This window comes from Cebidichthys violaceus, unplaced genomic scaffold (genome assembly GCF_023349555.1).
Source record: "Cebidichthys violaceus isolate CVI_PGR_0920_01 unplaced genomic scaffold, fCebVio1.0.p SCAF_10, whole genome shotgun sequence".
In the NCBI taxonomy this organism is placed as follows: domain Eukaryota; kingdom Metazoa; phylum Chordata; class Actinopteri; order Perciformes; family Stichaeidae; genus Cebidichthys; species Cebidichthys violaceus.
Window position 1 is genome coordinate 4,572,555 of NW_027176263.1, and position 12,141 is coordinate 4,584,695.

The window sequence follows — 12,141 nt, forward strand, 5'->3', positions numbered from 1 at the left end:
GAAGCATTTTGGATGATGTTGAGGTTGGCAAGTTCAGACATTTTTGGGTGACAAATAGACAGTGTGGCAGAGATAACTAGAGACCATCTAGCGATGGGATCAGAACAGCCACAATGCCAGGGGCATTAAGTGGGTGCTGGGGGTGTTTGGCGCCCTTGCTCGCACCTCGACCATCTTCAAACTGAGCCTTCTTTTCAGTCTCAACTAAACACATGTAAAGTTTTGTGACTGACAGACATATAAACACCAAGAAAAGTACTCAAAAACGATAGGTGTAGGACCACATTTAGCCATAATGACTCGCACACAGACACACTAGAAGAAAACAATACCAGCCACACATTGTCACAGCTGGTAAAAAGAGGTCTTTGTCAGTAGACAATTTATAAAGATTTAGTGTCAGGTCAGTTTTATGACATGTAAAGATGGGTGTAGAGCACATAAGAGGCCTCAGCTGTTGTAGTGAAAGTAAGGCTGTAACACAAGCCTGCCCCCCTTTAGGTTGTCAAAGCCCCCTGAGTCGACTCAACCTGCTCTGGGTTGATCAGTAGTCCCCCTGAGAGGACGTGCACACTCAAGTGACAAGCTCGAGCTAATCACGATGATGAGGGTAGAGAGAAGGCCTCAGCTTAATGGGAGCACCGACAGATCAGGGCAATGCCCAAGGGAAGCCGACTCACATAGAAATACACTCATAAGTGCACTGTAACACAAGATACCAAACAGTGCTTTAAATGTTCTCCTGCAGGTTTGATTGTATGGCATGGTACAGCTCTGCAAACCTTGAGCTTTCAAATGTCCTACTTTGTTTTGTCTTTCTATTGGATAGCTTGTTGTTTACACATCTGTCAATGGAAGCATACTCAACGGTCAGGTTTGCCTGTTGATAATGGTCAAATTCATGCTCGGCCTCATTTAGAGGCATATTTTACAGATGCATTTATAAACTTACCATAGGTGAAGAGCAGTGTAACATGTAAAACATCTGTGTACAATAATATGGATATGTGGTCCGATGTTCCAGTGCCTCCCAATGAGGTAACTCAGGTGGGGTTTTTTGTTGCATCACTAACAGGAACATTAAATGTAACAGCGCTGTACAAGAAGCCATTGACCCTGATTACATATTGAAGGTTTATTTTCACCCTAACTCCAATAAGTGCCTGTTGTCTGTATCCCAACAATTCTCTGTGGCTGCTGGATTTTGATGATTCATCGACTATTGACAATCATTCACATGGCCAATGATTGATTGGGGTAATTACTTTGCATCCCTAGACATCATCTGACTAGTAATTAGACACTATTATATCAAGCATATTTGTCTCCAGAACCCCCTTTTTGCTTAAAAAAAATGCCAGTGTTAGAGAGGAAAGCAAAGAGGATGAGATATAGGGATGAAAAAAGGAGAAATGGAGACGTACAGGAGGAAGTAAAGGTTTTTATCCTGAGGTATACATGGATGACTGGAATCATGCCAGGAATAATTTCCCACCACTGCTGAGATAAGACTGTACTAGTTGGATTTTGGATTAACTTATTTTGACAATTTGACATCTCTGTCCCTGTTTTAGACTCTCTGTTGCCGCAGGGACCGGATTTCAAAGATATTGTTTTAAAGCTTGCCATTACGTAAAGATAACATCCTGCACAACAGCCACCAGAGGAATGAATATGATGAAATAGAATGATACAGTACCAGGTCAATATGTCATGGTCCTTTTTGCAATCAACATTCCATAACTGCAGGCACAACAGCAAAGTTTGAGGTTTCATTTTGGTAAATCAGTGGTGCATGAAATACTGATAAGTCAAAGGCGCACAGAGTTAGTTTGTTGAGCATGGCAAAACAGCTTTGGTTATTGTACTGCCAGAGGCACATGCAACAACTTCTACATAATTGGAAACAATAAATTGCCTATTTTTCTTTGATTTAAAATCAGTGCACTCTGAACCATGGTGCTCCAAATATGAAGGGAAGGGTCTACTACAGAAGCTTCTGATAACTGTAGTCAGGAAGTGGAGAATTGCTATCAGCAAAGATACAGTATAACGTAGCACCTTAAAAAATGTGCCTGAGAGAGATAACACATTTCATTGTGTTCTGCTGTTTCTTGAGACAAATCAACAGAATATTTAAAACATTTAACCCATGGCATTACACATGAAGAAAAAAATATAATAGATTTTGTGTATTCAATGGTACATGTTAAAATTGTTTTGCTGTATAGAGTTGAATGTTATTACTGTACACATGAACCCATTCCCATATCCAATCAAAGTGAATTGGGCTAAGAAAAATGTCTTCACCTGCCCTCTTCTGTTTATGTTTACTTGATAATGGAACACCTCGCCAGTATAGTCTGACCATGGATGTCACTGCCAAAAGTTATGATTCAATAATTCTACGAAGCACAAACTCACAAGACCTCAAAACATTAAAAAATAAAAAATCTCCTTGAAAAGGTAAAGTCTGGGTCTGGATGGTGTGAAAGTAGCTGCAGTGGTTATCGGAGAGATGCCAGGCCAGCAATCTGTCTCTGAGTGACTGCCAGCCAGGGATATGCATAAACTGACAATTCACACACACTCACTTACTCACACAGACAACAACTACCCAACACATACAGTATCTGCCTGTCTCTGTAACCATGGAAACTGCCAGGCCTCCCATTGAAAAATCCTCAGCTGCAGATATGTGTGTGTGTGTGTGTGTGTGTGTGTGTGTGTGTGTGTGTGTGTGTGTGTGTGTGTGTGTGTGTGTGTGTGTGTGTGTGTGTATGTGTGTGTGCATCACGGCCTGTGGGGGAGTGAATATGTGCATTTGCATTTCAGAGATTGCAGTGTGTGGAGATGAGTAAGGACTCGTGTGCGCCTATCATGCAGATACAGTATGTAGGCCAATATATATGCATGCAACAAATACAAGCAAAGTTCATTTTTATCTATATTTCATTAACAGTAAAGCTGCTGGAGCATGTGGGAAATTTCAAATCATTTCAGTAAATGTCATGAAATTGATACTTACTCTGAGGAGTCTATGAAGTATATTCCGAGGGCCCCGATGCTGAGCGCAAAGACTAACACCACCTGAGGAGAGAAAGTCACAGACAAAAGAGAAATTACTTTCATGCATAGCGCTGCAAAAGTCTTCAAACTGTGCTCATTAATGTACTCTATAGTAAACAAAGTATTCAGTTGGGGACACAATAGGAAACGCTAGTTACAGTATCTGTAATTAAACAGTGACTTGCCTCCTGTGGGTTGCAGAACATTTTCAAAAAACATGCGCTGAATAATGAATGCTCACCCTCATGTCAGCAAATACAGCATATTAAATACAGGCAGAGTCAAGCCAGTACAATCATAGAAAGCAAAGAAAGGACACACATGTGTATGATCAACTGCACAGAAGAGCAGCAACAATGTGTTGGGGGTGTTGAGAGGAAGTGCTTAGACAGGACCACAGTTATCAAGTGTTGACATGCACTCCTCAACTGCTACGCTGAGTCAGTGCTTGCATTGTGTGAGCTTGTGGCCCTGCTGGACTGTGGTCCGTATAAGGTTTCAGTGACTATATACAGTATGACCGGCAAGGTAAGGCCACCTGCAGAGCTAGCAGCAACACCTGAGTTGTGCATCTAAACAAGATATTTATGAAACTTTTTTTTTTTTTTTAGGATTAATGAAAACAAACAAATGAGCACATTTATTACAGTTAGCAAAGTAATTTAAATCAGATCAGACTTGATATCATATCTTGAAAAAAAATACTTTGTCCACAATATTGTGTAGTGTATCTTATGTATATTCATTTTGTGTTCTCTATAATATTGTGACATTTTAATATTATATAGGTGGAGGCTTCAAATAAGCCCAGTGGGCTTTCTGCCTCTTTGTGCACTGTGATAGTTTTGTATTTTTTAAATTGTGCAAAATGAACTTAACTGAACTCAACTAAATATCAGAAAACTGAACAAGAAATTAAATAATAATATCTTATCTAGTATATACTTGATGACACAAAATGTGCATGTATTACATACTGTAGCATCACAGTAAAATGATAGAATTATAAAAAAATAAAAAAAACTTTCAATAAAAGCTTTTACTATATAGCATATTATAACAAAAAGAAATATTCATATTTAGTGTTGTAGATGTAGAAAAATTATGACCTATTTGGATATTACTTTCTGTTATCATGATCATCATCTTCACAACAGCCGACCAGCGTAGCCATGCACAATAGTTCCTCCCCTGCAGGGATCTTTTCTGCCATTCAATCCATCTCACAATAGGAGCCCACTGTCCCTGCTGATTGTGCCATTCATTATTGATGATGGGACCTTGATTACTTTCATGTGATGGTCCTTTAGATTGATCCTATGCATTGTGACTGAGGAATTAAGTAAGAAAAACCAATTGTCATGCATTTTTAATCGTTTGCTGCTTGAATGGAGGACGATGGCAATCCTGGCCACACTGTTGTCTAGGATCAGAATAAGCTTGCAAGTCAACGACATCAATGATGTTCCACACAAAGGAGATGGGGAGAAGGCTCAAGCTGAAACTACGATAACATCAGGCTATTTGTATGAAAAGCACTCCACTGCTCTGATTAGGAAGGGAGTTAGTTGACTGGAGGACTTTCATTAGCTGATCCAAACAATGCCCTGTCGATACAGGAATAAAAATATGTCTTTTTTCCCATAAGGTGGCATAGTAGCACTATTATGAATCCCACTGCTCTTCTTGGCAAGACTGGCCCTGCATAGCTGGACGATTGATTGAGGTCAGGAATTGATCTTCCAGTAGTTAGGGTCAGGATAGCTAATTGGTCAGGGCAAAGGACCAGAGCATCAGGTTACCAGTACCTCTGCAAGCATAGACGCCTGGCCAATCATAGTGCTTGAATGCTGCACAGGGCAGGTCTTGTCAAGAAGACCACTGGGATTCATAATTAAATGGCATAAAAGGCGTATAGTGAGATAGTATTTTGCAGGTGCTGACTACTAGTTTGAAAATGAAAAATATCTGGGGGTGTGACAGAAAGAGGTGGTTGACGTTGCATTGTGGTTAATGTAGGCACCAGGTTTTGACAAGGTAGAAGAATGCATGGAATAAATAGGATGATATCTGTGGTTGTGTTGAATCAATTTTGACTTTTTTTATATATATATATATATATTTAGATATTTTAGAGCCCTGTTTTAGGTGTTGCAGAGAGAGAAGAAAATCAAATTTCAACACAATCACATTCCACAAGATGGGTAGACATCATCATATCTAAGTTGACTTGACTACAAACGAAAGCTGTCCCTTTCTGTGAAACTTGACACTGTCAGACCTCCTCACATGGAGAAGCACCATTTCCAGCATTGCCCTTCAATGTTAGGCAATACATATAGATGCATACACTGACATTTCCTTGGAGCTAGTTTGTGTTTCTACTGCCTGTGGTAGTAGCAGGGTCATAAGGGTTGAGAAAGAGAAAGGGAGAAAAGATCAGAGAAGAATAGCTGAGTGGTGGTTGGTTGCTGAAAAGCTGTGCAGTGAACAGTGAACACCCAGCGATGAGCTGAGGAGATAAGAAGCGTCATCATCTTAAACTGACCCAGTTATTCAGCTGTGAAAGCAGGTCCACCCCTCCATCCCATCCCCCCACCCTTTCTCCCTCTCTCACACACTCTCTCTATGTCTACCACTCACAATGTCTACGAGGGCTAGCTGTCAACCTCAAACCCACAATCTACAAGAATGGCGATGGCAGAGGGGCATTCCCTCCGCCTACAAAAGAAAGTGAGAAATTTAAAGAAGGATCGCTAAGTATAGCTGTTGCTGCATCTGTAGTAGTTGTAAATGACTTAATGGGGCTGTTTATACAGTATGCAGATTGATGATTCACATGCGGTAAGATGACACGAATGAGTCACAGTCGACAAACTGGTCGGCATCATGTCAAAGGAGCAGCATTCGGACGTGATGTCTACGTTTTCTCGTTAATAGCCGTGTAAGTTTTCATTGGCTTATCCCTTTCTATATTTAAAGTGCAAAGCTTAATCTGTCAGTTGTTTTCCGAGGTGCACTTTAGCGGCCATACTGGAAGAGTGGAAGTGTGTGTGGTGCACTTCAATGTGTGCGGGTTTCAAGTTCCAGTATTGCAAGTGGGCTAAATGTGGCAGCTCTCACATGACACTGTTAACGCATAATAACATGTAATGACTTACATGTAGGCTAGTAACACACGTGCAAGTCTAACACTCTCACTTTAGTTGTCAGTCTAAATAATTTTAAGAGATCATATATTATGTGAGGTACCCTAAAACTAAATCATTTCACACAAGACTTCCACCTCCAACAGGGATCCTGTCTAAAGACTTCCTCTTGTGAACAGGAGAGAGCCTAGTCTCACAGATAGGTGATGTGAGCTGACACCGTGCGGAATAATCGCTTCATATTTAGGCCTACCAGGTCAAGAGGGTGGTGACTCAAAGCCTGCTGTCTCCTCTGCATTGCAGTTCAAACAGTCAAGATGGAGGACAGAACTCTCAGTTAAACATCCCATATTGTAAAAATTTAGATTTTTATGTCTTTTTTTATTCAAAAGCAGGTGTAAGTGCTATACCATGAAAGTGTTGAAATCAATCCATAGAGAATTACACAAACGCCATATTCAGAAACTGTGGCTTCAAACAAGCAGTAAGGTTTTCCGTAAAGTTGTGGTGTTCCAACTATACAATATAAAATTTCACAATTTCAACCGTAACCAACCAGTTTATTTCAGCTGACAGGACGTAAGACTGAAGACACAGCTGTCTGTATACACGCCTGGATCCAGTGGATAGTTGTGTTTAAGGGTGGGCAAAATAGATACAATATTTAGGTGACTTATATAGAATCGGTAAATGCCCCCAAATGTTTGTTTTTATGTTCAAGCCCCTCTAGCTTTAACAGTAACCATGACGGTTATTCGTTGGACGCGATGGAAGAAGTCAGGTGAAGTTATTGTTGAGCCACAAACTCTGTGTAAGGGAAGAGGTCGGGATGGCTGGGAGGCTAAACAAAACATGGGTACACTTACCGTGGTAGAATATTTTACACAATTAGCCCCCTCTATAATATATAATAAAATAATCCTTGTGGTTTTGTCAGTGAGGTCAAGGGGCTACATTAACATTTTTGTTCTATTATTCTCCTAAACTAGTGAGTATAGGATTTGTTTCATAATCGTCTGTGTGCCTCTCCTAGATGATCTGATGTCATTGTACGCGACTAGTATTTGTATAAAGTACAAACATCTTTTAAAGTAAAGTTGCAATTGGTTTATATTGCATTGTTGGCAGATAAACTATTTTTCAAAGTAAAGCTTTCTGAGTAAACAGAATATACCGTCTCCATTAATGCTTTGGCCCAAAGTATATAGAAGGAAGATGGAGCTTTTAATCTGAAGCTATTTCAGTTCATTTCAAAAATAAAAAACTACTTATAAATACATTCAAAGCCTGGGGCTAATGAGGCAGCCCAATTGTGCATGCTATGATTACAGAGCTTCTCGAGGTCCACATCAAAGGCAGGAAAACAAATACCCTTGCAGGAATGTGTAGTTAGAAATGATAGAAATGAGAGGAAATCTAAACTATGCTTTTTTTTCTGTCAAACACTAAAATAAATACTTTCTAAGAATCCTGATGGGTTCCCCAAGATTACATGAGCGGGAATCCTCGGTGGGGAGTCAAGAATGCCCATCAGTACTGTGTGGCATCAGGATAAGCTTGTTCATTAATCTAGCCTGGCTCCCTGGGTTAGCCAGAAAGAGGAGCTCCAAAATGTTCGATTGATGCCTCAGCCAAGAAGGATTTCAGAGGTCCACAGCCAAGGAAAGCTCTGGCAAAACCAGTGTACTGCTTTCCTTTGGCTTTAATCCTAAACATACATCTGCAGGTTTCAAACAAATGAAAGAAGATGCAGTCAGTATATTAATTTACATTTGATACCCTTTTCGGAATAATTCCCTTCAGTGAAACGGAAAACAAACACATCAAATTATGATTGCACTGCAGCAAAAACATTTGCATCCAAGTTTTTGCTTTCATGACAAATACTTGTACTTATACTGCTCATCAGACATGAGTCTAGTGTCAATGCAGACTGGGACACAAAAAGAAACAGAATCACGTGTCACTGCAGGAGGTGAGACAGTGAGCTCTCACTGGGGAAATATCAACGAATGAAACATGCATTAAACTTTGATGGCATACATCCATACATCAGCACACATCGTGACCGCCCCTTTCCCGCCGCTTCAAATGGCAGGGGGGCACTAGACAGGCTCAGACAGTGTAGGAATGATCTGAGAGTCTGTCAGAATAGCACTCTCTGTATTCCAGTCACACACTGCATAACTCAACACAGACTACTGATTCCTACTGTGCAACTGAACAGATGTACCACAGGCATACCAATTCATACGAGAACATTCTTACCAGTTGGACAAGAATTACCAAACATGGACAGCTTTATTCGATGGTGATTAATAATTAAATGGAACCACACACAAGTCTGTGTTCAGAATATGAAAGGGCTAACTAGTATTTAAAGCGCGGATATACAGTATGTTATTTCTGAATATAATTAACAATCCTTTGCCGAATTTCAAATCAAAAAAGAAACTTTATTTAAGACAGAAAAACAAGATTTTTTTATTTGAAGAGAAATTGGTTCCAAGCCAACCTTGATCCAAGACCATCCAGTGCCAGGAGTATACTGTATATATATATATATATATATATATATATATATATATATATATATATATATATATATATATATATATATATATATATATATATATATATATATATATATATATATATCAGAATACTGAAAAGTCTGCTGAAAGGTAGCCTCTGAACATACTTTCCAAAGGCATAACAACTAATTGCCACCTCCATTAAAATTGCACTCCTCTAATTGAAAGTAGCATTAAAATTGTCCCTATTATAAATAAAATAAACAAGCAAAATAATTTAGCATGTTTGACAGTGCAGGGCCAATTATATCCAAACTTTAAATACAATTCATAAATGGTGAAAGAAGCAAAGAACAAAAACAGGATAGAAGCTGAAGTCTGAGTAAGTTGTGCATTGGTGTGTGTCGGAGTGGTTTTCATTATCCAAATACACTGTTGACTCACAGTCATTGACATGAGTCTAATGGGGAAGAGTCTAAAACCTAAAAACGGAGCAACAAGATGCAGGACAAAATTACGACATGAGTTATTCTTCTGTAGTGAAATGTGTCACCATCACAATAGTATTTAGAACCGCCATTCATCTCTTCTCCTGCCCGGCCCTGCCACAGCTTTGTGTTACCGTCCAAGGTCATGCAGTGACTGCCTCTGGAGAGACTGGTTGAGGATCAATAGAGGGACGTTGTCCTGTCCTTTATGAATCCTCTTTATCATTCATCGACATTCTCATTATTCGATGTGCAGCTAAGGATAATGCTTCACACACAAATGAAACTATACAGCCTTGTACCTATTGAGGTTATAAAAAAATTGAAATCAATTTTCTTCTTTAGTTACAAATAATGTGATTTCTAACAGATGTTATCTTCACAAACATCATTGGAAAACGGCCTTGAGTGTGAATTATTTGTATAAAAAAATGTCATTAATAATAATAATAATGTTGCTGATGTCTTGACTAATAATTGCTTTGAGCACTACAAAAAACACTTTCCATTTCCCTCATGTCCCTGCACCCCAGTAACTTTGTGTCACGCCCTTCCTGCTCCTGTCAGCCACGATGACCATGGCAGGTAGTCCAATAGACGTTCCTCTCTAAAACAAGAGGGATTAATTGAGCTGCAAAGAATTTTTTGGGATGATGTGTTGATGGAAACGTGGAAAATGATAAAACAGTTCTGCAGACACAGACTGCATTTAGCCAAACATGATTCTATGAGCTAATCTTAAAAGTGGAAAAGGCAACTTTGTCTTTAGCAGAGTTTGTGTTAAAGCTCTTCCTGTAGTTCAACACGACACTGCAAAACTCAAAAGGCGTTACTACGGGGACTACGCTTGATTTGGATGTGTGAAAATACAAACATGGTGTGAAATGTAACACTTTCAGAACGCTGACTCTGCTTAAAATGAACTTTGGCATCGTCAACAGGACAGGTGCAACCCGACAAGTTACAACAAGCAGACAGCCATGGCTAATGTAATGATTTTGTGATGCCCCACTACAAAAATGTATTAAAAAACAATAGAGCTGGAATGATTAGATGTTAACTTGTAAGTTGTAACTTCTTTCCTACTCAGTCTTAATTGTTCACTAAATATTTGGGGGTTTTGTACTGTTGGTTGTCCAAAATAAAACAAATAAAGACCTTTTATTGTTTTGTTACTGTTACATTGTTCACTATTTTCTGACATTTTGTAGACCAAAGGATGAATTAATTAATTGAAAACATAATCATCAGATTAATCGATATTGAAAATAATCATTACTTTTAGCTCTAGCGATAGAAAAATACATAAAGAGGTTAAAGATACACAGCTACGGCCATTTGCATTGCTACCAATTGCCAAGTATGGAAACTGTCTTACTGTTCAGACAGCATACATTGCATTATTTCATCTTAGATAACAATAAATGATTGCAAATAAACTGGCAGGCCCTCACAATGTGTTGAAAAGAAATACAATATCATAAATCAAAAATACAGCCACTGATGCTGCAGCCCTGTAAATGGCTCCATTTAACCCTAGTGGCCTTCAGGAGACAGACGCCCACATATTGTCGTACCTAGGCCACAGAAACGGTGATTGACGGGGTAGAGGGTGGGGAGGGGGTCGGTATGAAGGAAAGCCTCTCAGGTCTGACAGAATGACGGCTCCTAAAATGAGCAGCTGTCTGTGAGAGATGAAGAGGAGGCCTGTGGGGATTTGTTACAGAGGGACAGGACAACCTGTCTGAAAAAAGTATTTTTCTATGGTATCATTAATTCATAAAAAATAGGATATTTTTGCTACTTGTCCACGATTTGAGATGTGTCACTGCTGCATCAAACTATCCTAACAGAGGAGGACCTTGTGCGGTGTACAGTATGCTTCGGCTACTAGAAGGGCAGGTCTCCCTTCCTCTACAGCGTCCTGTGTCTAATGGCATCCTTCCAGAAGGACCGACAGCGTGACCTTGAATGTTCATAGAGAATTCCAAAAGGACAAAAGAGATGGAGAGAAGGAGATAGAGGAGAGCGAAAGATGGGGGTGATGATGGCAGGAGATGAGCGACAATTAGAGATAGCTCTCCTGTGAGACATGAGGAGCGTTGAGAGGTGGCAGAAAATGGCTTGTGGCAGAGACAGAATGAGAGCAAGAGAGAGAGAGAGAGAGCGAGAGAAAGAGAGAGAGAGAGAGAGAGAGAGAGGAGTGGAGGGATGGAGAATATTAGAGCATGTCCTCTAAGGCACAGCAAGAGCTTAAATGCCACAGCGTGTGCGCGTCTGTGCATGTGTCTTCACCTCTTTGTGTGCGAGCATTTGTACGTGAGACAGAAAGGAGGACCCCGACTGGGATTATGCCAGTGCAGAAAAGATGAGAGGATGCATGTGACCGAGGAACGTTCTTCAACTCATATCCATCCATATCCATTCTCCACCCAGCATCCATCACACAAGCTTATAAATGATTCCTTTTGAAAACTGCAGTATATGTGCAGAATATCAAATGGGGACTTTATAGAAAGCTGCTGCCACTGCCTTGAGTTGCCACAATGGACATTATGCATGTGTACAAGGTTGGTAGAGGGCAGCATTATCTTTAGAGATGTATGACTGTTCAGCTGTTACAGCGATGCTAACTCAGTGGTAAGTTAGCCATGTATGAAAGATTTAACGTGGGAGTTCAGTGGAGGCTCTCTGTGACATAACACCTCAGACTCTGGGTAAAGTGTGGCTTTTCGCTGCTGGATATCACAGGTCCACAAACTTGTTCCCATACCTCAGGGTACTGCCCACAACTGAGCCTGAGAACTGAGAACATGACAAGTACAGCATCCAGTACCCAGGCTCAATTTTGCTTTTCACTGCTGAAAATCCAATACAATTCTAAAAAAAAAATAATAATAA

The 12,141-nt window shown here is 39.9% G+C and overlaps 1 protein-coding gene across 15 annotated transcripts in view; it reads right to left on the minus strand.

The window, feature by feature from the left end:
• The window catches only part of kcnma1a (potassium large conductance calcium-activated channel, subfamily M, alpha member 1a), a 133,188-nt gene that overhangs the window by 72,635 nt on the left and 48,412 nt on the right, over nucleotides 1-12,141 (minus strand). For all 15 annotated transcript variants that reach the window (XM_068721427.1, XM_068721493.1, XM_068721410.1 and 12 more), the window contains exon 3: nucleotides 3,029-3,090. In XM_068721427.1, coding sequence (XP_068577528.1) covers nucleotides 3,029-3,090 — 62 coding nt within the window. The remainder of the gene's footprint in view (nucleotides 1-3,028; nucleotides 3,091-12,141) is intronic.